We start from the raw sequence: 27,763 nt of genomic DNA, 5'->3' as shown, positions 1-27,763 counted from the left end.
TAGGTGGCACAGTGGATAAAGCACCAGCCCTGGATTCAGGAGTACCTGAGTTCAAATCTGGCCTCAGACACTTGACACTTACTAGCTGTGTGACCCTGGACAAGTCACTTAACCCCCACTGCCCCGCAAGAAAAAGAAAAGAAATAATTTACTCTAAGCTTGTTGTATTTGGTTTTGATACTTCCTCTGGGACAGCTAACAGTACTTTATTTTAAAAGCTCTACCAGACAAGCTAGATGGGAGATGACTAAAAGTAAAGAAACAGTAACTTGTAAATTAATGATTTTATAATCTATTAAGTCAAATGAACTACAAAGGAACTTTGTCATCATCTGCCAATTTTGAGTTGCCTGTTCTAAAGCTAAAATGAGATTTTAGAAATTGATAGGACACTTTCTCAAGGATCTAAATTCTACAATGACAAGCTCTTCAAATTTAGAACAGGTCCTTTGTGTTCTAACACACTATATTAACCTAAAAATTTATTTTTCTTTGGAGATGTAATAATTTCATGGCCTCCTTACTTAGTTTGGAGCAACCAGAAGTGTTCAAAACCAGGAGTGGGAATTACTGTCACAACTACTATGCTTGAGTGCAAATTAACAATTTATAAATCAACAAGGCTAAGGTATATCTCACATTTTTCCTAAAGTCCATACCTATTACATTCACAATGGCCTTCAGAGCTCCGAGGATGCTTCCCAATACTTCAGGGTACTCTTCACCCAAGTACTCATACAAGACAACACCCAAATGTCCCATCAATTTTTCCTAAAAGAAAGAAATCCCATTTAGAAACAGATAATGAAGTCACTTAACATTTTATACATATGAGGAAGAAGAAAAAGGGAAGATTTTAAGAAAAAATTACCTCCTGACAAGTTTTCATAACAACAGCAGTACGAGAGATGAGGTCAGCAGCCTGTTGTCTGACTTTGGCTGATTTGTTGTTCAAACGCCACAGAACAGTACCACAGATCTGAGGCAAGTATGGTTTGACTCTTTTGCCAAGGGCATTGACTACTGTGCCAAAACCATTCAACATGACTGAGTCCTAAAAAAAAGAAAAGAAAAAAGGCAGCAGTTTACATACATTGTGGAACAGTAAAAGAATATTTCAGTTATTTCCTTACCATTAAAGGTTCTTATAGTTATAAAGTATTTATTGTAAAGTGTACAAAGCAATTTCCTTACAACAACTCTAAAATAGGAAGTATAGAGAACTCTTCAGCTTTTTTCATAGATAACGAAATTGAAACAGATTAAGTGAGACCCAAGCTACTACAAAGTGTCAAAGCAAGGGTTAGCACCTAGCTTTCCTGACCCTAGATCAAATGTTCTCATTGCTGTACCCTACTGTTGCTCACTGGAACAATAAAACTACATAATGAAAGACCTTTAAGAGTTATGTGGAAAATTAAAGCAAAGATTCAAATTTTAAGTTTAACAACAGGAAAACTTTAAATAAACAATGATACCCTAGCTATCTTAAATCTCACTCTCCTTTTAAATCTTCATAAAAAACATAAGACACTTAAGTATAAACAATCTGTTATAAGTTGTAAAAGAGAAAGACGGTACATTTTTTTCACAAGTTAAACACAAGTTAAACTTTTTACCTCTGTGGTCTGTTCCTGAAAGGCATAAAGGATGCCATCAATAAGCTGCTCTTCAAGTTTGTGGTCAATATCTGCTGCACCCAAGTTCCCCATTATTTTCTCAATAGTTTCCATAACCATTTTCCTGTATTGTTCAGCCTCATCTTTCAGATCATCCACAATCCGGGAAATAATTTCTGCTGCACCTACTTTGTTTGCCAACTCCACTGTGGTATCCACTAACTGAAAAGAGAAAAGACAAGCTCTTAAACATTCTTAATCCATTTTTTCTTTTAAGGAAATGAAGGCTAGGAACATCCTGACAATAATTCTGTGGTTCCTCAAGTCCCTGAGATTTGAGACACATACAAAAAAATCAGGTTAACAGGATCTCCTGAATAACATTATTCAGGAGAATAAGATGACACTTAGTTTAAGAATAAAAAATGAGATTCCAGCCCTCCCTCTTCAGCCTATTGTGTAAAGAAATACAGGTTATATGAGAATTTGTCTAACTTTAGTGTCATGAAGATGGTTCGCTATGTTTGTTTCTGTATCAAAAAATATTTCCTATGTGCCTACTATATAATGAGGCACTATGGTAAGCTCTGTGCAAAGACTTGAACATTATTTATTTTTAGGTTTAATTACCTTTATCTATGGAGATGATTTTCAGGTCTATGTATCTAGCTCTACTATCTCTATACTAAGCTCCAATTGCCTACTGTATACCTGATCATCCTGGAGGCATCTCAAATGAAACATGTTCAAACAGAACTCAATCTCCCTGCCCCACCCATCTTGTCCCATTTACCCCCCAACCTCCCTCTCTTCCAAACTTCCCTATCAAGGGCAATATTCATCCACCCAAGTCACACAGGATCACAAGCTCAGTATCACTCACCCTATATATCCAATCCCATTGTCAAATCGTTAATTTTTACCTTCACAGAATCACCTCTCAGATATGGCCTCCTTTTCTCTATTTACAAAGCTACATCCAGTTGTGAGCCTAATTCAGGCCCTCATCATTTCTCACATGCACTACTGCAGTGACTTTCTTCTAACTGGTGGTCTTGCCACAAGTCTCTCCTCACTCCCTTTTATCCTCCACACAGCTCTTTACAACTTGGCCCCATCATTTCTAATTTCTCATGCTTTACTTCCTTCTATAAAGTGGCTACTACACAGGCCTCCTAGCAGATTCTTGAACTTGTCATCTCATCTCCCATCTCTATGCCCTTGCATATGCAAGTCCCCCCATACCTGGAATTCTCCCCCTCCCAACCTCCTTCTCACCTCTGAGTCTTAGATTCTCTGACTTCCTTCAAATCTTTCCTTGTGATGGAGGCCTCAGCTTGTTCCCCCAGCTGCCCAGTGCCTTGCCCTCTGTGATTACTTTCTATCTCTTTGTACTCTGGGCACATTTCATATGAACTTAAGTTATTTATGTGTTGTCTTACTCATTAGAACACGAGCTCTGTGAGGGAAGGGACTTTTTACCTTTCTTTGCATCTTATCATTTTGGCACAGTGCCTGGCATATCATAAATGCTTTCTTTTTTTTTTTTTTAGTGAGGCAATTGGGGTTAAGTGACTTGCCCATGGTCCACACAGCTAATAAATGTTAAGTGTCTGAGGCCAGATTTGAACTCAGGTACTCCTGACTCCAGGGCCGGTGCTCTATCCACTGCGCCACCTAGCTGCCCCCATAAGTGCTTTCTAAGTGACAGGTCATCCTGATTAGTTAAAAGTTCTGGGTTTTGCGATCTGCTTTTAGGAGAAAGCAAAATAATGAGGGAAAAAAAAGCTTTTATTTAATAAGTGGCTTCCAGCATACATACATGTTCACTGCAATCTATAATGACCTCACAATGTCTGTCAAGATATTGTGCCGTTATCTCAGTTAAACTAGAAATGTCAGTTATCCTGACTCCTTCCCCTTTCTCCATCACCCCTTAACATCAGTTGTTGCCTAGTCCTGACGTTTTGCCTCTCCATCATCTCATGTTCTTCATTCCTCACTACCGTGACCTTAGTTCTGATCATCACCTCTCATTCATATTATTATTGTATTGTATTATCTCTCAACCCCCTTGTCTATCCTACACATTAACACAAGAGTAATTGCCCTAATGTCCAGTTCTAAAGTCACTCCCTAATACAAAAAACTTTAGAGCTTCCTTCTGTCCATTGCACACAATGCAAATTTCTTAGCATTCCATAACCTCGTTCAAAGCTGCCTTTATTTCTTCTCTCCCAATCCCTTCTTGAATTGTACATTATAATAAAATGGGGGTGTTCAACATTGTCTTCATTTCTACTCTTTCTACATCTGCTTTTATTCATGATTATCCCTATACTTAGCATTTACTGTCTCCCAACTGTGCTTTTTCAATCTTTCCAATTCTTCAGGGTCAGGTCAGGAGCTACCTCCTACGGGAAACCTCCTTTTCTCCTTTCCACTAAAAACAATCAATCAAAAAGCACTGAACTGCTGCAGACAATGTGCTTGCCACAAATACAAAGATCTGAACAATCTCCTCTCTCATGGAACTTTGATTACCCTATTCCTCAAACCCCTCGGTTTGCTTTCCATCTCTATTCATTTACCATATTCCAGTTTTTTTGAAGTTGTACAAAGTAGAAGCTCTGGCAGGTCTAGCTAAGCTGGAAAAATACCAAATAAAAACTAGTAACAGACTATTGCCCCAGGAACAGTTAAGTTCAAAGAAGCTAAACTCTGGGCTAACCATAAATGACAGTTCAGCTATAAGTCTACTAAGTTATACTGCACAGGGATTGAAATCTGCACCAGATGTGGGGAATATCTACTGCTCACAAAATCCCCAATCCCTAGAAGTGTTGCATGAGGGCACCTCATCTCTTATTCATCTTTAAATGGCCCAGAACTTTCATCCAGCAGGCACTCAGCAAATATTAAACTGATGCCCAGAATTGAAGCAAAGACCCAGAACCCTAGAGACTGAACTGTATGCAGGACATTTATGAAACTTCACTAAGCAGGAAAGTACATGGAGATAGCTTCTTTTTTTACACTTCAAAAGCTAAATAAACACGTGTTAACACACTGAAGCTCTGCTTTGAGTGAGTGCAAAATATTTTGGGAGTAGACATGTTACCCAAATTGGAGAATTAGAAAAGGAAGCCAAAAACCATGGACAAAAACCATGTAGGAAGCACTACACAAAAAAATACAATAGCCTAGAGTTAAACATGACCCTACTAACCTATTTCTTTAGCTAGGAGAAAAATTTATACATTGTCTACAGATATAAGATTTTATATTCAATTAAATAAGTATGGTACATTCTCTATTCTCCCCCTCCCCCAGTTAAAAATGATTGCAACATGTCAGAATGATTTTTATAACTAAACTGTACCTGTCTATAATTTCTTCGGTCCAAGGCCATTCTGTGTTGCCAAAAATGTTTGAAAAAAGGAGGAAGAATCTCTGTTTTGATGTAATTTGCTTCCACACCATCAGTCCCACAGCACTGCTTTACCACCTAGGAGACAACATTTAATAAATAATAGAATGAAATGCTACTATAAAACCAACTGGTTTCTTTATTAATGCTCTTGCAGTTTCCTCTCTAGACTAAACCCATTTTAGATTAATATGATGTACCTTCAATACAATTTTTTTCATTTCTTCATCAGGAGACTGGAATTCTCTGATAAGGATTAACATCACTTCTCTAGTATAGTAGTTTGCATATTCTGCATCCATGAGAGGAATAAGGTAACCAATAGCTTTCAAGAAGGCAGCCAAGCCCTGTTTTAATAAAAAAAAAAAGTACAAAATTATGGTTCAAGTTGTAACTTTAAAAGGAAGCAAGAAAAGGCAAAGCAGGAATTAATTTTTAGATATACCTTTCCTCTGTGCTGGCGGATACCTTTCCACAAAGGCTTTAACACAGAATCAAAAGATTCAATGCCATAAGGTGTAGCTGCTTCAGCCAGAGCAGCAATAGCCAAAGCACTAATGGTCCGGACTTTCTGTTGTTCATCCACAAGACCTGAAACATAAGACTGTAAGTTTAAAAACAAAAAATCTATATGTCTTCTAATAGTCTAATCAAAACAAACAAATGGTAGGGGAAGTAGGAAGTTTAACAAATGACAGGCCAAAAGATCACATCATAAATGTGGCCTGTTAGCATGTAACTTCTGCCTTTAATACATATCCCAAGTTAAATCATCACTTTTGTGTGCATGTAATATATGCATATATAGAATGAGACAGAGACATAGCCAACTCTATCAGTCAGGCTCAAAAGCACATATCAGTCTTGCTCTCAATAACAATAAAGAACGTGCCATTACACTTTCATCCTTGCAAAACACTAGCCTTCAATATCTTGCCCCCAAAAAATTTTAGGGCAAATATCACAAAGCAAATTCAAAGTTCAAAGTTCAAAGCAACTGGAAGGTTAAGCATATTCATTACAACTTACCATGCTCGATGATTTCAACTAAACTTCTGAGATGAGGGAGGATGGCACAACCCATAAGAATAGCAATCTGCTGTACAATCTTAATACCAGTATGCCTAGCCTGCCAGGACTTCTTGCTCTTACACACGGCTTTCAAGAAGGGCAACAGCGAAGGAATGCCCAAGGCAGATGCAACAACAGCAAAAGCTCGAGCTGTTGTATTACGGACGTATTCATCCATGTTATCAATATCAGGTCGCATAGTGGAAATCATGGTTGCCAGGCCAGCAGCCTAAAAGAAAGGTTAAATTACTCAAATTACTCATGAAGTTGAACATTTACATCCCTCAAGCACTTTGTTAATTATAGCTCACTTTTTGGCTGATGAAGCAACTCCTTCACAATAACCCTGTGAAGTATAGGTAGCTGAGAGTACCTTTATTGTGTGGACAGTGCTCGTTTTTTTTTATTCCAACCCCAATGCACTTTCTTTTTTTTTTTTTTTTTTAGTGAGGCAATTGGGGTTAAGTGACTTGCCCAGAGTCACACAGCTAGTAAGTGTTAAGTGTCTGAGGCCAGATTTGAACTCAGGTACTCCTGACTCCAGGGCCGGTGCTCTATCCACTGCGCCATCTAGCTGCCCCTGCACTTTCTTTTTACACAATGCTTTCTCCCCAACTAGTTAGCAATTTACTTTAGTACAATATTCTGCTTCCCAAAACAAGTGATGAACTCGTTAATACCTTCCGTCTGACAATTATATTTAAATACAAGAGCAACTACCCTTTGGGATTCACACATTTCCTATGGCCTAATTAAGCTTTCTTCTTAAAAATTCATTCAGTGTCATCAAAAATAGAAATACCTTAGCCAAATTTGAAATTATCTCCCTGCCTTCCACTCTGGCATAGTAATCTTCATCAATCAACAGTGGTTCAATAACGACAAGGATCTGTGAAGAAAAGAAAAGCAGGTGTTATGTCAACAATTAGCTTATTCTATATGTTACATATATTACATATCATTCATCAAACCCCAGACAGAATTTAAAAGTATTGGATTTGGCTAGTATAAAAATGTTGTGTAATACTTCACATGTATAATGGGTATTACTGCTTGCCTTCTCAATGGTTAAGGGAAGGGCTGGAGGGAGAGAATTTGGAAGTCAAAAAAAAAATTTTTTAAGGTTAAAAAATTAACAAATAATAAAGATGGAGATGGAAGAGGAAGAGGTGGCCAAGAAAGTTATAAAAAGCAAGTCAGAATGCAAAACCTATAGCAGGAATGGGGTTAGCTATTATTCTGTCCTAACAAAACTTCAGCAGTCTCTAAGAACATCAATGTGGTAAAAGCACAGTATAACTTATTTCCACAGTAAGTTTTGAGTCATCAAGGTTAAATCATCTTTTAATTATTCTATTTAAAAGGACTTAGAATTATATATTTTCACCCAGGGTGATTCAAGGTAAAAATAAACTGTTTGCCAAAGGGTTCCATGTAGAGCATAAAAGCTCAAGTACTTAGAGCATTATTCCCAGAGGATTCTGGAGAATAAAAGATTATTTTTATAATCTACCCAACTATTTTGTAAAAAAATTTTTATCGCTGATAAGAGCAAATATCTATGTAGATCTTTTAAGTTTTGCAAAGAATTTTGCACTTTACTTCATTTGAGCCATAAGATAGTCTTATGGATGAAATAAGTGTTATCAGTGACCTCATTTTATAAATGAGAAAACGGAGATACAGAAAGGTTAGTGGTTAGTGATTTACCTAAGGTCACAGAGCTAACAAGTATCTAAGGCAGGATTCAAACCCAGGTTTTCCTGATTCCAAGTCATTCTAACTTATCCCATAACCACAACAATATTCAAGTAATTTTTTTTAAATTACAGAACATGTATGAAAAATACTTTCCCCAATTCTACTCAAAAGCTATTATTTTTTAAGATGTAAAAATAAACCAATGAAAAAGATTTGAATTTTAAAAGCTAAGAAGAAAAAAACAACAAACCTTATGTACATATGGTCGAACTAAGTCGTCTAGCTTGTACAAAATTCTATCAATAACTTTTACGAGCAAATGACGCTCTTGATCTTCAAGTGTTGGAGACATCAGCAACGGAAGAATCTGATTGAACAAAGGCCCGGCTCCAAATTCACGAGCTTTGTCAGTGATTTGACGCAACGCAGCCTAAAAACACAAACCAGTGAGTTAGAGAATTTCTTTATTTTAAATCTGTCCTTTCTGAAAACAGGTTTTCATTATTCTTTTTCAAAAAGGAGGACACTTCATTTATGTTTTTAGGGATAGTACTTTTACCATACATGAGGTATTCAATTGTATCCAAACCAAAAGGTAAAAACCAATTATTTTCTGGTGCAATTTGTGATAAAAAATGCTAGAAAAGACTTTATAATTTCTGAGAGTCTACCTTCCTACTTTAAGGGGACAGATAACATCAACTATCTAATACTGTTCCAATTCTTTTGTATTTTTCACATTAATACCAAACACCATTTAATATTCTTTTTTTTTTGGGGGGGGGGGGAATGAGGGTTAAGTGACTTGCTCAGGGTCACAAAGCTAGAGCTGTGTGCTTTATCCACTGCACCACCTAGCTGCCCCCCATTTAATATTCTAAAAGGCAACTTCAGTTCTCCAGAAAATAATTCCAAAACCTTAAGTTCATTTTAAATGTTAAAAAGCTTTATTCTTTTTAAAAATCTATCTTAAAGCTCAATATTTCATCCTATTCTGTCTGAAGGAAAGTGTAATAGAACAATTAGGCGGGGGTCACAATTACAAACTACTATACTAAATATGTGATTTTTAAAAAATTAATTCTCACCTTTCTCATTGGAGGTGTTCCATTCTTGATTTTTAAAAGCAATTTCATTATTTTTCTCTCTTTTTGTTCTTCTGGACTCAGTGTTGATTCATCTACATCCACCTATAGAATAATTTTCATAAGTAAGTTAAAAGGTAAGATGATATAATATAAAAAACAAAAAAAAAACCCAAGATGATATAATATGCATTACACACCACCTATTCCCTGATCCCCCAAATTAAAAGGAAAACATTAAGCCTTTCACTAATTCTATTTTTACTTACCAATAATTTATCAAAGTATTGAATATCATCAGGCTTTAAAAATGGAAGATTTCCAGATGGTTGGTCATTAACGCTTTTCATAGTCCTATCTTCGGTTTGCATGTGGAAACCAGTCATGCCACCTAAAGGTGTAGGAGTTGCTGTCAGCTTCCGAGCTGGAGTACGAATAGGAACATATCCAGCTGGAGGAGGGAGTACCTAATGAATTAAGAGTTTAACAGTGTTATATAAGTATCATCAAAATTATATAATAGTATTACATGACTTAAAATTTTAAGAATTTGTGACTGCCCAATGTCTTTTTTTTTTTTTTTTAGTGAGGCAATTGGGGTTAAGTGACTTGCCCAGGGTCACACAGCTAGTAAGTGTCAATTGTCTGAGGCCGGCTTTGAACTCAGGTCCTCCTGAATCCAGGGCCGGTGCTTTATCCACTGCACCACCTAGCTGCCCTTATTCAAGGTTTAAAACTATCATTAAAAAATTCCATCAACTTTAAAATTTTAAACAAAAGCAGACATACTTGTGTCTTATGCTCCAAAAATTGGAACAGGAACAGCACAAATTCATGTTTTTGGTGGAAATGTCATTTTTTAGTTTTTAAATAATCAAAAAATAATTTCTAAAAAATATATATTTTCAAACTACTGTAAAAATGACAATTAGAACTGATAAATCTGTTTATTTTAAACATAGCATCAATTTTTTACAAATTACCCACACCATCCACTCCCATTCTAGGTTTTTTGAATCCATAATTTAATTATAAACATGCAGTAAGATTATTCTTAGTAAAGGATAACTAAGGGGGGAAAAACTCTGCATATGCTTTGAGAAGAATTTTAGGAATGAAATGCAGGGGTTAATCAACTATAAATCCAGATATAGAATTAAATCAGACCATAAAAATAATTTTTAAATGTTTTTTTCTTTAGTTTAAAACATGAATTCTTCAAGCTCCTGCGAAAAGGTCTAGGCACATGCAATCTAATACTATTAACTGGTTTTATAAAATACAAAATTACATGTAAGAAGGCAGGTAGTACCTAATAGTACCATAGTAACCAGGTAATCTGATCTTATTTAATAAACAAAAGACCTTAAAGTGTTCATAAAGTTATATGTACATCAAGTACAGGGCTTAAAGTAATGTATCATGCATTACCTTATCATTCTCTTTGGGGTCAATTTTCAGAAAAAATTTTCTTTGAGGGATTAATTTGAAATATTATGATTAAATGTGTTTCAGTATAATAATACACAGAGATGGGGCTAAGAGAAAAGATTAGGATATGTAAACTTTTGGAGAATCAGGGTAAATAAAGCCAGTCAAAACATTTTATGTAGGCTTCTTTAAAAACGTCTCAGACAATTAAAATTAAAATTAAAATCCCAAAGGAAAGAAGTTAAATATAAAATGGTTTACTATATTTATGCTATTACCTTATATCCTTCTGGGAACATAGCATCCAGTTCTTCATCAGAAAGTGGACGATTTCTCTCATCAATTTCTCTCTCCCATCTCCATGCCTGAAGCTGTTCAGGGGTCATGCTCATTATGTGACCTATATATTAAGCAAAAAGGTATAAAGAGTTATTAACAAGCTGCCCGACCATTAACTTTGAGACTTATTGTCAAGGATCTTAAAACAGGTACCATACTGAATATGAAATCCAAGTCTCTTGTGTATCTGTGGCCTAGAGAGTCATAAACTCAAAGACTTTTAGAGTTGGAAGTGATCCGTTAGGGTCAACTTATAAAGCTTATTATTTTTTTTTTTGGTGAGGCAATTGGGGTTAAGTGACTTGCCCAGGGTCCACACAGCTAGTAAGTGTTAAGTGTCTGAGACCGGATTTGAACTCAGGTACTCCTGACTCCAGGGCTGGTGCTCTATCCACTGCGCCACCTAGCTGCCACCTAGCTGGTCAACTTATCTGCTAAAGTCAGATTGATTTTCTTAATCTGATGTTTTGGGGGGTTTTGACTGTTTTCTCTCACAACTAGTTAATATGGGAATTTTTCCATGACTACTCATGTATAACTTATTTTGAATTGCTTGAGTTCTTATGGGTGGGGGGTGGGGATGGAGGGGAAAGAGAAGTTGGAACACAAAGTTTTTAAAAAATTGATGTTAAAATTTTGTTTTTACATATGTTTTGGAAAATAAAATTCTATTCAAAGAAAAAATAAATTAAAAAAGAAAAAAAAACAAATACAAAATATAGTTCCAATAAGTACCTGGAGTAGGTGTTGCCATGTTCATAGCAGGTGTGCCAATTGGTGTTTTACCAGGAGTCAAAACAGGAGTGCTCCCACCCATCTGACTAGCAGGTGTTTCATCCCAACGTGACTTTCTTTTGCTTGCTCCAGGAGTTGGTGTTTCACCAATTGAATCTCCACCACGATCTGTGCGAGGAGTCTCAGCCCATCCACTTCCATGACCAGGAGTATCTTTTAAAAAACAAAACCAAACACAATTACAATTTCAATTTACTTAGGCAATATAATTTTAGTGTATCTTAAGTTTTCACTGAAACTAATCTCCAACTCTAGCAGTAAGATGACAATGAAAAGCTATAGAAAATAAACATTTCCAAGATATAACCCCCTCAGGTTATATAATGATAGTACACCGCTGCCCATCCCTGCAGTTCCCCACCAAGGGGGAGATAAAGGAAATAGGGAAGAGGAAAATGTAAGTGTTTCACAAATATTTTATTTTATCCTCACAACACTTAGTGGTAGGTGCTATTATACCCCCCATTTTATAGAAAATGAAATTGAGTAAGAAGGATAAGTGACTTGCCCAAAGTAGCATAACTAGTGAGTGAGGCTGAATTTGAACCTGGTTCTTCCTTGATTCCAAGTCCAGCACCAGCCTAGCTGCTACTAAAACTTAGCAATGCCACAGAAAATATTTCATAGAAATTTGTAATACAGATTTCTAAAGTTAGACTAGGAAGATATAGGTCACCTACCCACAAGGAAACATAGTAGAAACACCATAACATTGCTTCACAGTGACCCTACTCTAACCCTCAAACTAATTTTCAGCCTCTTCAAAGCAGGAAAGTAACAAAGCCATGAAGCAATCAAACTTTGCTCAATCACAAGAGTTACTTGCTATTCCATTATGCCTGATGTCATGGTCAAAATGACTTTATATTGTAACTCAGTAAATCAATACGTAATTAAAGCACTTGATACCTCTCTCAGTTTTAGGGGTCTCATCCCATCTGTTTTTACGTGCACTTGAAGTTGCACCTCCATGACCGGGTGTTGCATGACCAGGTGTATCACCACGTCCAGGAGTAGCAGCTCCTGCTGGTGTATGGCTAGGAGTAGGATCCCATATTTTTGAGCCAGGTGTTGCTCCAGGCGTCTCACTACCCTTTGCACGACCAGGTGTTTCATCCCACCTCAAAGAAGGTGTATGCCCAGGAGTCTAAAACAAAAAATTAAATCATATATTACCACAGAATTAGCTATTATTTCTATTTTTAAAATGGTCTAAGACGTTAAAAACACTTTCCACTCTATTCATTATATTAGAGGCTAAAGTGGAGTCTCAGCAGTATCTCGCTAAAGAGCAAACATGTTCATTCTCTAAATGATACTTTCATAGTTTCGACTAAGTGGAAATTCAAGACTACAAAATAATAATTAGAAATCTATTCTAATGTTCCTGACAGTCTATAAAGCATTTTCTTCACAGTTCTGTACAAAAGATAGCTCTACTAATATCAAACATACAAAATTTCTAACAAAAAAACTCAACAAAACAATATACAAAGTTTCCAAAGACAGGTCTTCTAGCAGCAACTCCCCTGCTTCTTCCCCTTAGAAAATGGTTATAAGCAAATTTCTTTCACACCGCTAAGGGAGAGGGATTCACAAGGGAATCAAATGAGATAATAGTTGTAAAAAGTGCTTGGCACACAGTAGGCACTATATACTTATTCTCTCCCTCTCCATCTGATAATCAGCCTAAGAAATAATGATGCTTTACAGAAAGAAACCAGTAGTTGTTGCTTATTTTCATATGCATGCATTTAGCACAGTAGAATGAAATGCAAATTTCTCCTTTCAGGTTTCAAAATAAGAAACTGGATTTTATCCACAATTGGTTATGCAAGGATAAGACTGAGCTCAATGGAATAAATTCTCTCCAGTCCTCCAACTATCATCAAGAGCAATAAAAATTCTACTCCACTCCTTTTAATGTACCAAAGGTTTGATAAAATGGCTATGCACCAAAATGCATACTAAGGACCATTTTAGAGGTTGTCCCAGAAATCTAAATTAGCTCTATAGAGGGACAAGAAAGATCTATCTTATAGAGCCATCCACTCAACCACAACGAAGAAGTGACGTGTTACTTGACACTACTGTTAACAGTAATACTTAAGATTTCAAAATGAATAGTTACCACCCCCTAACAGAAAAAAAGAAAAACCACCACAGGAAGAGAATTACCTCTGCTTGATCCCAGTTTGAGAGCTTTTTTGGAGTTGCACCAGGAGTCTGATCAGCTGTCTGATCCCAACGCCTTTTGCGTTTTGAAGGAGGCTGGGATGATGCACCATTGACAACTTTAAGTTCTCCAGCTTTAGCTTTTTCTGCAAGCTGTTGCCTAATTTCCCTCTGAAAAATAAGATTAATGATTAAAATATATTCCTCAAAATAACTTCAGTACTGTTCTCAAACATTACTACCCACACTTCCCACCACTTATCATATCCCTCTGTTTCACAATGCATCTTTCATCTTCCCTTTCTTTATCCTTCCCTTATGTTTCCTTTGGTCCACTTTCTCCCTCTCTAGACAACAAACAACCACGAAGGGATTGCTGAACCCCTCAACCTTCTGATCTTCACGTTGGTTAAGAAATTTTATGTTTGTACACCAACCATCATCACATATTTGCTGGGGGAAGCCATCCCACTTGTTGAAAAGAGTTTCTGGAATCCTGCCCTCAACCAATCTTCTCTGTCCATAAAGAATCAATACACTTTCTATTTTTTCAGAGTGATTTTTCTTTTAAGATTTTATGAAACACAGTATAATTTTAAGTGTAATGTTTAATATACTATAAATTATCTTAATATAAACCTCCCTTATTGATCTCTATAGCAATAAAATTATGAGAAAAAAAAATTTTAACAGACCTCCTCTTTAGTCAAATGCTGTTCTCGCATAACATCCATATAAGTCCTCGCATTCATTTTAGGATCAGGTGTCTTGCCTCCTGCAGAAAATAACAGCAACAGGACAGGAGCACAATGAATAAAAGATAATTAAATTCAAATGATTTATCTGCCCTGCTCTAATAATATGGTATTCCATAATCACTTAATTTTACTTTTTTTTAATCGAAAACTTTAATAATTACACATCTTACTTTTTATTGAGTTTGCTGATCAATTTAACCTGTTTGAACACAAACATAACTACTGCAGTTTAAAACAAGTACTTTAAGGCAAATAAAACAATAAAATGACAAAACACAGTTAAGAGTCTTCAGAAGTGATGGGTCCCTGGGTTGCTAATCCGGAATACGTACACTTTCGTGCCTTTGTCTCCACCAGCAGTTCTGACTTCAAGCAGCAGAACAGCAGCCTAGAAAATTATCTCTTTACCATTAGTAACACTTTGGAAAGATATTTATATTCAAAACATTACCTGTGCAAACTGTTGAAATCCTGACTTTCACTAACTAAGCCTAGGTCAGTGTATCACATAAAGTTCTAGGATACAGTTATACTTTGGCAAATCTGATCAAAACACTTCTACATTTGTATTCAAGTGCCATGTTATGAGAGGGCTTCTTTTTTTTTTTTTTAATTTCCATGACTATGCTGCAGAAAATTTTTATATTTTCTCTTGTGAAAACGTAATTATAAATTACTTCAAATGTTACATCTACAATTACTATGATACACACACACACAAAATCGTGTACAATGAGATGTGTAACTCTATCCCTGAAGTTTCATTATTTGCTCTTTAAACTTCAAAATATTTTAAAGAAGCCCAATTAAGAACAAGATGCAAGGAGGCACACTACTCTCAGAAATGGGAAAATGTGCTATACAAATAGTATAGCATCACAATTTGGGGGGGGAAATTAAATTCTTAAACATTTTCTATGCTGAAGACCATGCCCAATTAGCAGTGTCATTCTGACACTAGCTTTGATAAGACTTCCTTTGGAATACTTTTTCACCATAATCTACACAGGATGTGTTGAACTGCACCCTTAAGAATGCAGACAGGACTGGCATATAGCAGTACTGCTGTAGGAAAGAAATTAAGGACAGTTAGTATGGGCCTGTGAATTCTGACATACATGTTTAAATCAATTACAATTAAGCAAGTAAAAAAATATCCCTACTAATTCATGCAGGCAGAAATTCTAATTTGTAAAACCTGCAACAGAGTCTAATTTTAAGAAACAGGCACCTTATTTTGATTGTGAAACTCACTCACCTGAGGAAAGCTTCCATCAGGCCCACTATGCCCCTTGAACTGACTTGCATACTAAAATTAGCAAAACAGACTTCAACTATTAAGAGGATCAAAGTCTTTGTATATATACTTTTGTTTTAACTTAGGAATGCTTAAAGCAAAGTAGGTGCACTACAGAGTTATGATTAGAGCAATGGGCTCTATTCTGAGAAAATAGTATTTCAAAAATAATAAATTTAAAATTCTATAATTTGGAAATGAAAACTTTCAAAGTTTTCAGAGACTTGAAAGTATTTTGAGCAGAAACACACACATTTGTTCAAAGTACAGTATGCGTAACCCAAAACAAAATGAAAAGAAAAACCTTTAACCCTTTGCGTTTCTATGGCATTGGCTCATTTTTTTCTTGTCCTTCTACCTAGAAAGAAAACTTGTATTATAAACATGAAGAATATGGCATCTGTGACTTCAAAATCTATACACATCTAAAATAGGGGGCTGTTTAAAAAGAAAAACTAAATTCATAAGCATGCCAAAAAAAAACAAAGGGCTAAAGACAACTTCATACAAATAAATTTTACAAGACTTATAGAAAAGTGGGAGTGAATTACCATCTGCAAAAGGATCAAGACGCTCCGGAGAAATTATCATAGTTCGCCTGTGCTTTTTATATTCATCTTCCCGGTCTGCAATCTTTGGAGGACGGTGTTCAGCAAATGGATCATACTACAGAAATAAAGAATCCATAATTAATCAATTTGTATATCCCTACAAATGAGTGAAATTGTATATTTTTAAAACCATAAAACGTCCATTGGGGAGGGAAAAGTTTGAATAAAGGAATGGGTTCAAAACAAAAGTCCATGTTTTGCACATTTTATAATCTTCACAGGAAGTTCCAGTTTACAAATGTCTTACATTGAGAATTTTACATTTTTTTAAAATGAGGTATTTCTGTTTCTTTAGCTATATAAAAGAAAAAAAATGTTACCTGTTCTGTTGACTGTGGTATGTCATTAAGCAATGCCACTGTAGGTTGGTATCCTGACTTCTTCTGGCCAAGCAGGCTAGTGGATGAGGAGTAGTCATCGTCATCCTACCGCACCAAAACAAAAAAAAAGTTTGGAACAAAACATCAACAAATTTAAAAGAAGGGACGTCCACAGAATCGAAGAATTCAAAATATTTGATAGTTTCAAACTTTTTTTCTTACTTGAACTGAGTTAGCAGTTTATTACAGTGAAAAGAGAAGTTATATTATGCTACTAGCATAGTGCTGGAGGCTCTTTTCAGGAAAATCTAATGCTTTCAAATATTATAAAACTCTTTTTTATCTTACTAGTAATCTCCCAAACATTTCTAACATATAAGACAACTTCCTTCAGTCTCAATTACACAAAACAAGAACCATCACTTCTCAAAGTATGAGAATAAGCCCAAGTGGCCCTTTGTGAAAACTGAGACCTGTCATTTTTAAGTATCAACCAAAAATTCTTTCCATGAAAAATGCTCATAACTATATAAAAAGCAATTTGAACTTAAAAAATCAGCAAGTAATTTGATAGCATTTTTTTTAATTAGGTGAAAAAATAAAGCTATACTTTCTTTATTCCTTTCTACTTTAAAGCTTACAGAAACATTTCAAATAAACTCTTGAACTAAAGCAAATAGATCTAAATAGTTATGTCCCTGAGAAAAGCTAGTTATACTCTCACAAACATAAAAGATAGGCGTCTGTAAAACGTCATAAACAAAGAGAAAATTGCTTATTTTTGTTTCCTAGACATTTAAAAAAAATAAAACTTTAAGAGACAGCTAGGTGGCACAGTAGATAAAGCACTGGCTCTGGATTCAGGAGGACCTGAGTTCAAATCTGGCCTCAGACACTTGACACTTACTAGCTGTTGACCCTGGGCAAGTCACTTAACCCTTATTGTCCCGCAAAATAAAGAAATAATTTTTTAGCGAAGTGAAAAAAAAAATAAAAATAAACTTACATCTTCTAATTCAGTTGCAGCAATTGATGTCACATAACCAGCAAATCTGCTGTCATTACCACCGTAAATTTCTTGGTCAAAATAACCTGTAGAATCAAGGCCAACTCCTTGAGCTTCATCAAGAGCTGCCTTCTTCCCTTGGATTTCTCGAATCTGTGCTTCAATATCTGTTTTTAAAAAACAAAAACATATTTGAATATCTAATTATATTCATTCATTCATTATTCACTCACTCATTCAATTAGCATATATATTTTTAGATGGATCAGAGGAGAGAACAATTGAATAAGATAAGAACACTGCCCTCTCTGTGGAGGTATGAAGACTGATTTCTATTACAAAGACAATCACCTGAAATGGGAAAATGTAAAATGTAGCAAGCAGGAAAAATAAAGCTGTCTAGCCACAAAAGTAAATGGACTAGTTTTCCATCAGTTCCACGTGTATAAGTACTGGGGTTTCTTCAACCACAGGAAGTGCTTAGTTTAAAGAGGCTGCATTTCCCAAAGTTTGTTCTAAAATCCTTGTCTGCAACTGAGAAACTATTTTGCCCACTGAAAGAACTTTACATATGATTACTTAAGCCAACCTTCAAAAACTTGGTTAAATACCAACAGGGCTATGCTCCAGGCCGATCAGTCACAATGTATAACAATTTCTATGTTTAGAACTCCAACTCAGAATACCATGTTGGGATGTTATGGTCTGGCTGTGTGAGAAGAGGAATTTCTGCCATATCCAAGATTTTATAGTATGGCACTTTGAGCAGAATTCGATGAGAAAGTGTTGGAGTCTTAACTTTTGGAAATTTATTATTACTTACCCCCCCCCCCATTTTTTTTTAGGTTATAGTACAACATTTTTTGGTTTTCAAAGCACTTTCACATATATTATTGCAGTTAGACAGAGTTCATGATATTATACATATAGATTATTGGTTACTTTTTCAGAAATGCAAAGTGAGGATCTATTATGACACAAGGACATAACACAAAGAGGATCGTCCTGGTCATAGGCCATTAAATGCTAGAATTTGACCCTAAAAACTAGACATTAAATTTCTGGTCCTATGTTCCTTTCACAATACTACATAATTATTTATGTTGCCAATGACTCCCAAATTGCTTGACTACACTACAGCAAGGTGAAATATCATCAAACTGAGCTTGGAGATGGCCATTGGGTGGTATTCCCAAGAAAAAGCAGTGTCTATATAAGCAAGAGAGAGAGAGAGAGAGAGAGAGAGAGAGAGAGAGAGAGAGAGAGAGAGAAACACCCAGTAGCAGACAGGGAGAATAGCTATAGTTCTTTGTAACAGCTGGCCAAAGCAATCCTTTTCAGACAATACACTGGAAGTGTTTTATATATCACACCAAAAAATAAGAGTTTTCTAGCAATTACAAAATTTAGGATTATGTAGAAAGGAAGTTATAAAACTCAACACTTGTGAGCTAGGCACAAACCAAATTAAAATAAAAAAGGTAATGCTAACAGTGCGAAAAGCTTTGAATTCGAAATCAGAGGACCTAATTCAAATCCCAGCTTTGTTACTCACTTTATATGATTTTGGACAAGTCATTTGCCTCTAAAGGCCTCAATATCCTCATCTGTAAAATGAGTCAAAAATCATCCCAATTCTAAATTCTATAAGTACACAGAAAGAAAAGAGATCACATGGTGTTATGGAGTAAATGAGATGATATCTGCTCTTTTGTTGAAGTTTACGTGTTTCTTCTTTTTCCAAAAGGCAAATAGCTGCTTGAATTATATTACTTTAAAGTCTTAGTCCTTATTTGGCTTATTCAATCATTTTGTCAAGATTGTTAAATTTAAGACAAATTGCTCCAAGGATCTGCAACTTTATATGGGCAGATACTCAGGGTGTTCCACAACAAAGCTCTTAATTTTTAAGAGTTTCTGTGAACAAAAAATCCAACACTCAAACTGATATATGAGTCTGTCTAAAGTTAAGGTTGGGGGCAGCTAGGTGGCGCAGTGGATAAAGCATCGGCCCTGGATTCAGGAGGACCTGAGTTCAAATCCGGTCTCAGACACTTGACACTTTCTAGCTGTGTGACCCTGGACAAGTCACTTAACCCTCATTGCCCCCTCCCCTCCAAAAAAGGTTAAGGTTGGTGCTCAGTCAGATATTTCTTCATTTGCCTGTAAAAAAATTAGGAATTATAATAATGTATCCTAGGAGGCAGTTAGTGGCACAGTGAATAGAGCTCTGGGCCTAGAGTCACAAAGAAGAGTTCAAATCCAGCTTCAGACACTATTTGTGTGATACTGGGCAAATAACTTAACCACCATCTGCCTCAGATTCTTCAACTGTCAAATGGGTATAAAATAACAGCACCTATCTCCCAGGGATGCTGTAAGGATCAAATGAGATCCTATTTGTAAAGAAAGCTCTTAGCATAAGTGTCTGGCAAATGGCAGGCACTACATAAATGCTGGTTCCTGTTGCCACAACTAGATCTATGTAAAGTTTTAACATGGGGAAAAAATGTCAAGAAGAGTAAGCTCATCAATTTAAAATCCATTAGAGGACAAATAAGCCAAATATGATTTTACAGATGAGGGATCAAAGGTTCAGAGAGCCTAAATGAAACTTTTCCAGGGTCACAAAGTTAAGTATCAGAGGTGGGATCTGACCAACTAGAGGCTGTATGGAAGTAGACAGCATAGCAAAATAAAGGGGGCAGCTAGGTGGCACAGTGAATAAAGCAACGGTCCTGGATTCTGAAGGACCTGAGTTCAAATCCAGCCTCAGACACTTGACACTAGCTGTGTGTTCTTGGGCAAGTCACTTAACCATCACTGCCCCACAAAAGAAAAAAAAAAAAAAAGTATAGCAAAATAAAGAGGAACTCCTAATAATTAAGTATTGACTAAAAATAGGAGGGGCTGCCTTGGAAAGGAAGTTTCCATTCTTGCTTCAAGAATCTATATAATGGGGGGGCAGCTCGGTGGCGCAGTGGATAGAGCACCAGCCCTGGAGTCAGGAGTACCTGAGTTCAAATCCGGCCTCAGACACTTAACACTTACTAGCTGTGTGACCCTGGGCAAGTCACTTAACCTCAATTGCCTCACCAAAAAAAAAAAAAAAAGAATCTATATAATGTCCTTTCTAGCTCTAAAATTCATTTCTATATTCAGTTTAAACTGAGAAGGGAGGGAAAAGAAAGGATCTAAAAAGATGAATTAACTAATAAGAGAAAGAAATAATAAACAAAACCTTTGATAGGATTTCAAGCATACACCACATAATGAACTTAAAATTTAAGTCTTATTTATTAAAATGCTATTTTAAAATTTAAATTAAGGGGCAGCTAGGTGGCGCAGTGAATAGAGCACCGGTCCTGGAGTCAGGAGTACCTGAGTTCAAATCCAGCATCAGACACTTAACACTTACTAGCTGTGTGACCCTGGGCAAGTCACTTAACCCCATTTGCCTCACTTAAAAAAATTTTAATTAAAATAGTTCAGCAAAAAAAAAAAAAAAAGACACCCAAGATTACTAAAAAGGGAAGGGGGAAGGGAAAGGAAAATGGAGACAGGAAAAAGGGAACATAAGACCTCATCAAGCAATATTAGTCATATTTTGCCATAGAAGAAACACTGAAAGATTTGTAAAGGAACTTCTAAGTTAAACAACAGGTTTTGTTTTTGGGAAATATTTACCTACTGTTTCCTATTCAGCTTGAAGAATATTCATTATGTAAAATTTTCTTTTAACAACAAATTATTTCTTAAAAATATGGGGGGGGGGGGCAGCTAGGTGGCACAGTGGATAAAGCACCGGCCCTGGATTCAGGAGGACCTGACTTCAAATGCAGCCTCAGACACATGACACTAGCTGCATGACCTTGGGCAAGTCAACCCTCATTGCTCCACACCCCCCCCCAAATGCAAGGCACCATGACAAAAGAAAATATTTAAGATAATATTCATAAATTGCTCCGCCACTGTTTTCAATTGCCCCCAAAACAATTTCCCAAATATGTTCCTATTGCATTTGTTCTCATACTAAGCATGCAGAGTACCATATCATCACATCACAATAGTTGTTGTACTTTGAGGACAAATAGCCCAGCACAATGCTGAACAATATGCATTTGTTTCTGGAGACAAAGATATTTTCATAACAAAAAAGAACATTCTGAACCTTACTTGAATCTACTTTCTGACTTTCCTAGTGAGAAATCATAATTCAAGGGACTAAGAAGAATGGAACAGACACTGCCATTTATTAATTCCTACAGAAATCAAAAGCAATGATTTTTTGCTCCACTTGTTCAAAAGGGGGAAATTGAAACAATTCTATCTCAGAAGCATAAAGTTGATGAAAATGGCAATTTCTGGAGGACAGTCACAGTATTCCTATGAACTATCTGTAAAGTTGTAAAGTGGTCCAACTATCCTCAAAAGCCAATTTGGAACTATAATCACAAAGTCAATAACTTTGTATAACCCTGAAACTAAGCAATACCAATCAGGAGGATTCTACCTCAAAAGCACCTAGAAGCACAAAAACCCTTTCCAACTGCCTTTTGTGTGCTGTCTTCTCCCATTAGAAGGGGAGAAGCTGTCTTTTTGCTTGTATTTAAAATTCCCAATGCTGCAGCATTTAATGCTTTCTGACTGGTTATTGGAACAAATGGAGTCTTTAATATAAAACTAAAAATAACTATTTGCATTTTAAACTCCTGAGCAGCAGCCCCTCCTATTAAAATAAACATTTTGAGAGCAGCTAGGTGGCACAGTGGATAAAGCACCAGCCCTGGATTCAGGAGGACCTGAGTTCAAATCCGGCCTCAGACACTTGACACTTAGTAGCTGTGTGACCCTGGGCAAGTTACTTAACCCCAACTGCCCCACAAAAAAATAAAATAAAATAAGCATTTTCCCTTCTCCCACTCTCTTCTCCCAGGGAAAGGGCTCAGGGGAGGGGAGGGGAGGGGAAAAGACAGTAGTCAAGAGGTACATTGTGAGATGCTGATCCTGCATGCCACTTTTGCAAAAAACAAAACAAAAAGAAAACCAAACAAACAAAAACAATGCCTGTCCTCTTGCTGAATTTTTTCTTCAACTGATCCTTACACTCTCTAGAGTATAGTCACCCAAGTCAAAACTTCAAATTCGATGAAAGCGGTGCATCTGGGCTACACATAAGCAATTGTCAGCCACTTTTTTATAGTAAAGGAAAAAAAGATTCTTAAAACTATAAGCCAATGATCTTGACTTACAATTTTTGGCAAAATTCTAAAATATATTATGGTCATGGCTTATGCAAACAAGGAAAAGAGCAAGCACTAACAGCCTTCATGAGTGGCTCATGAAGAACAAGTAAGATAAATGAATTCTTTTTTGGCAGGTTTGCTAACCTGGTCAGGGAAATGCCATAGATACTCTGTACCTAGATTCTGCCCAGGCATTGGACTATATTTTGCCACACCTCAAATAGACAAGATTAATTACATGTTTATGAGACTTTCAAGTTAAAAGTGTTTTACAGACCTAATCTAATTTGTGTCAGATAACTCTATGAAGATACTATATAATATTCTCATCTTACTGATGAAGAAACTGATTCAAGGAATTTAAGTAACTTGCCCATCTGGTCACATAGCTAATTAAGTGTCAGAGGTGGGTTTCAAATTCTTATCTTTCTGACTCCAAATCCAGCGGGACTATATAAATATCAAATACCTCTACATAGAGAAACACGGGCTAGTTAAGTGTATTACAAACTGGTTAAAATGGTCAGACCTAAACAGCTGTTCAGAACGGCCCTATATCAAGCTGGAGAAAGAACTTTTATTGGAGTGCCCCAGAGATCTATCTTTGATTCTGTTCTCTTGCATATTTCTATAAATGACCTCATTGGTTCATAGGCCTACAACCATAAGTGAGCTTTGAGGTCATCTAGTCCACCCCCCATCATTTCATCGATGAACAAATTGAGGCCTAGATTGTTTAAATGACTTTCATGTGAAGGTCATACAAATACTAAGCAGCAAAAATGGACTGAAACCCAGGAATATCAAATATGCATCAGTATTCACAAGTGGAGAGAAAATAAAAAGAACAAACTACTATACAGAATTATATGGTCACAAAACTGAAAGAACATAATAGATGAATTTCTAAACAAATATAAATATCAAAATTAACAAAACAAGAAATGGATAACCTAAACAATCTGATTTGCGCAAGATAAATGAGACAAGTCATAAAGGAACTCCAATGGTGGCATGGGGCACCAAACTCCATAATTAGACAAGTTTTATCAGTCTGTTAAATCAAAAACTTAAAAAAACACACAAATAATCCTTATGTTGAATAAACTGCTTTTAAAAAGTTAAAGTAAGCACTCTACCAAGCTTTATGACACAAGCAGGGTCCTGATTCCTAAACCAGGAAGGGATAAAACAAAGAAAGAACACTAGAACATTACTAAGAAATAATAATATAAAAATATTAAATGAAATATTATATCCAAAAAGTCATTATGATCAAGTCAGAATTATAACATGAATACAAAAATGATTAACTAGGATAATTAGCATCATAAATAATAGTTAAATTTGGAACTATGCCCAAAGGGCTATAAAACTTCATACCCTTTGACTTCAGCAATACAACTACTACAAGATCAAAGAAAAAGGAAAAGGGCCCATATGTACAAAAATATAGCAGCTCTTTTTGTGCTGGCAAAGAATTGGAAATTGAAGGGATGACCACCAACTGGGGAATGTCTGAACAAGTTGTGGTCTATGGTTGTGACAGAATACTATTATGCAATAACAACAAGCAGGATGGTTTCAGAAAAACCTGGGAAGACTTATATGAACTGATGCAAAGTGAAGTGAGCAGAGCCAGAACATTGCACACAGTAACATCAATATTGTATGATGATCAACTGCAAATGACTTATCTGTTTTCAGCAAGACAACTGTGAAGGATTTATGATGAAAAATGCAAGCTACCTTTACAGAAAGAACTGATGGAGTCTGAATGTAGATCAAAGCATACTTTTTAAACTTTCTGTGTGTGTGTGTGTGTGTTTGGGATCAGGGGATCTGTATTCTCTTCTGCAACATGGCTAATACGGAAATGTTTTACAAGCCTGCACACGTATAATATGCATCAAAGTGCTTGCCTTCTCATGGAGAAAAGAAGGGAGAGAGAATTTGGAATTCAAAAATTGTTAAAAAAAAAAAAAAAAAGAAGAACATAAAAAATTGTTTTTACAAGTAATTGAGAAAAATGAAAAAATTATTTTAAAGTTTATAAATAGGGGCAGCTAGGTGATACAGTGGATAAAGCACCAGCCCTGGATTCAGGAGGACCTGAGTTCAAATCCGGCCTCAGATACTTGACACTTACTAGCTGGGTGACCCTGGGCAAGTCACTTAACCCTCACTGCCCTGCAAAAAAATAAAGTATATAAATAAATGATATAGATAACAAAACCAAAAAAATATGATTATATCAAGTGAAGGACCTGGAGTCAGGAAAACCTGAGTTTAAGTTTAAATCAGGCCTGAGATACTAACTAGCTATTTGACACTGGGCAAAAGTCACTTAACCTGTTTGCCTTAATCCACTGAAGATGGAAATGGTAAAACATTCCAGTATCTTTGTCAAGAAAACCCCATACAACTGAACAACAACATATCAAGATAGGAAGAAAAAAAATATGTGATAAAAGACAACACTTGTTTAAAAAAAAAAACTTAAAAGCACTAATAGTAAAGATTTTACTGAGTAAAAAGCATTTGTATAAAACCAAGAATAATATAATTTATAATGTAGGAACACAGGAAATTTTCCCAATAAGTTCAGAACAAGGAAGTTTATGCTCATCATTTTTTACATAGTCCTAGAAAAAGAAGCTAGAGCAATAAAACAAGAAAAAGAAATTAAGGGAATAAGCAAAGTCAAACTAGAAATTAAAATTATACCTTCTATTGACATGGTAATTAAGGAAGCAACAAAAAGGTGATATGACTGTTCTAAGACAACAGCAATATTAAAGAATAAAACAACAAATCACCTAAATTTCTGTATATTACTAGTAAGAACCAGAAAGAAATAGAAAGAAACTGGGACCAACTTGAGATGTGTAACCATTTGCATGTAATATACTAGTTTTCTCTCAGCATGCACTGATGGCATCCCTTATAAAGGAATTATAGAGGAACAGGATCAAGACCAACAATACCATTGTTCTTCATTAAAATCCTTCAGCAACCATATTGCAAAGAAATTCCACCTATTTTTTAAAGGTGATGCCTCCTCTCCCCTCCCCGCCCCCAACCTCCAGTATTTATTTTATCCGGCCTGAATAAAAGTATGATTTTTTTTTAAAGCCTTAGAAATTTTATTCTGTATCAAAACAATGATCTACGAAGCATAGTACTACCTGTGTAAGTAACACAAAGGAACATTTTATAGAAAAGCATAATAGGTTTAAAAAAAAAACTTTAAAAGATTATCCTATTTCCTCTTAAAAACCAAAATCAAGGGGGTAGTTAGGTGGCACAGCGGATAAAGAACCAGCCCTGGATTCAGGTGGACCTGAGTTCAAATCTGGCCTCAGACACTTGACACTTACTAGCTGTGTGACCCATGGCAAGTCACTTAACCCTCATTGCCCCCCCCCCATCCAGACTTCCCTCAGCTCCTGCCCCTTCACTCAGCACTCCAACTTCTCATTCCTCCCTCCCATCTCTGCACCCCACCAAAAAAAAACCCTTCCAAATGAAAGTAGAACAGACTCACTGAGCAGCCACTGCCACCTGGGACTTAGCTTCAGAACTCCCAGTGCTCTGATCCCCTTCCCTATGACCCTCCCCCCTTCCCTATATCCTTCTGCAAAAGAAAACTGTTTTATTTGATCTTGGGAGCTTGTGGCAGAGACCTTCCAGAAGAATATCCTCTTTAGATTGTAAACTCCTTGCAGAGAAGAAGTGGCATATAGTAGGCATATAATAAATGTTTCCTAAACTGAACTGAATAACTGCAATGGTTCAATGTGAAGTGACAAAGGTTTGCACCATTGTGGCAGCATCAAAGAGAAAGGAACTAGGAGGCAGCTAGGTGGTGAAGTGGAGAGAGCACTGACCCTGGATTCAGGAGGACCCGAGTTCAAATCCGGCCTCAGACACTTGACACTTACAAGCTGTGTGACCCTGGGCAAGTCACTTAACCCCACTGCCCCGCAAAAAAAAAAAAAAGAAAGAAAGAAAGAAAGAGAAAGGAACTTGTATGATAATTTTTGGAAAAGCAGAATCAACAAGACTTGGCAACAGGCTGGATATTGGTATGTGAGTGTGGGGGTCAGGGGGAGTTATATGAGAGAGAGGAGTTACTGATCATACCTTTGGGAAACTGGGACGATGGTGGCAATCTCAATAGTAAACAGTAAGGAAAGTAAGGGAAGAGGGAGGTTTTAGAAAAGATAATTATCTCTGTTTTGGCATGCTGAGCCTGAGATGTCTATAAGACATCTTGTTTAAGGTGTCCGATAGGCAGCTGCTACAGCTGAAAGCCAGCAGAGTTTGTTGTCTCATTTTTTCTGTTGTGTCCAACTCTTTGTGACCCCATTTGGGGTCTTCTTGGCAAAGATATTGGAGTGGTTTGTCATTTCCTTCTCCAGCTCATTTGACAGATGAGGAAACTGAATGGAACAGGGTTAAGTGACTTGCCCAAGGTCATGCAGCTAGTGTCTGAGGCTGGATTTGAACTCAAGAAGATGAGTTTTCCTGACTCTAAGCCCAGTGCTCTATCCACTTCATCACCTAGTTACCCTAGGAGAGTTCAGAGTTGGATAAATAGATCAGAGTGATTAGCACAGAGACAATTAAATTAAACCCTAAGGAGGAAATCACAGTGAGAATGCAAAGGGAGAAGGCGGCCCAGAATAGAGCCTAGGGGAATACCTATGGTGAACATTCCCAATCACACACCTCCAACTTCGGAACAAGAGGAATGAAGAATCATCCAAGACTACGGAAGACCAGTCAGATAGGCAAGAGAACCAGAGTACAGCAATGTCAGGAAAAGCCAGGGAGGAAAAAGAAGGAATCCAGAAAAGGGTGATCGACTATGTCA

At 36.4% G+C, this 27,763-nt stretch overlaps 1 protein-coding gene across 7 annotated transcripts in view; it reads right to left on the bottom strand.

The window, feature by feature from the left end:
* The window catches only part of SF3B1 (splicing factor 3b subunit 1), a 49,395-nt gene that overhangs the window by 8,285 nt on the left and 13,347 nt on the right, over positions 1-27,763 (bottom strand). For 3 of the 7 annotated variants that reach the window (XR_006355530.1, XM_043991807.1, XM_043991805.1), the window contains exons 2-20: positions 17,639-17,805; positions 16,633-16,737; positions 16,253-16,367; positions 14,342-14,421; positions 13,650-13,817; positions 12,381-12,618; positions 11,412-11,624; positions 10,616-10,737; positions 9,176-9,373; positions 8,910-9,011; positions 8,072-8,251; positions 6,923-7,009; positions 6,079-6,349; positions 5,495-5,640; positions 5,250-5,396; positions 5,002-5,127; positions 1,620-1,841; positions 872-1,054; positions 660-771 (exon numbers count right to left, since the gene is read on the bottom strand). Coding sequence is in view for 5 of the 7 variants with exons in the window: in XM_043991807.1 (XP_043847742.1) it covers positions 660-771; positions 872-1,054; positions 1,620-1,841; positions 5,002-5,127; positions 5,250-5,396; positions 5,495-5,640; positions 6,079-6,349; positions 6,923-7,009; positions 8,072-8,251; positions 8,910-9,011; positions 9,176-9,373; positions 10,616-10,737; positions 11,412-11,624; positions 12,381-12,618; positions 13,650-13,817; positions 14,342-14,421; positions 16,253-16,367; positions 16,633-16,737; positions 17,639-17,805 (2,982 nt within the window). In the remaining 2 variants the exon portion in view is untranslated. Of the gene's footprint in view, positions 1-659; positions 772-871; positions 1,055-1,619; positions 1,842-5,001; positions 5,128-5,249; positions 5,397-5,494; positions 5,641-6,078; positions 6,350-6,922; positions 7,010-8,071; positions 8,252-8,909; positions 9,012-9,175; positions 9,374-10,615; positions 10,738-11,411; positions 11,625-12,380; positions 12,619-13,649; positions 13,818-14,341; positions 16,095-16,252; positions 16,368-16,632; positions 16,738-17,638; positions 17,806-27,763 lie in introns of those variants that run through there. The other 4 variants (XM_043991806.1, XR_006355531.1, XM_043991809.1 and 1 more) reach the window with 4 other exon arrangements.

The sequence above is a fragment of the Dromiciops gliroides genome, chromosome 3 (assembly GCF_019393635.1).
Source record: "Dromiciops gliroides isolate mDroGli1 chromosome 3, mDroGli1.pri, whole genome shotgun sequence".
NCBI lineage: Eukaryota > Metazoa > Chordata > Mammalia > Microbiotheria > Microbiotheriidae > Dromiciops > Dromiciops gliroides.
Note: the sequence above shows the minus strand (reverse complement) of the source record. Positions and strands in the feature narration are given on the sequence as shown.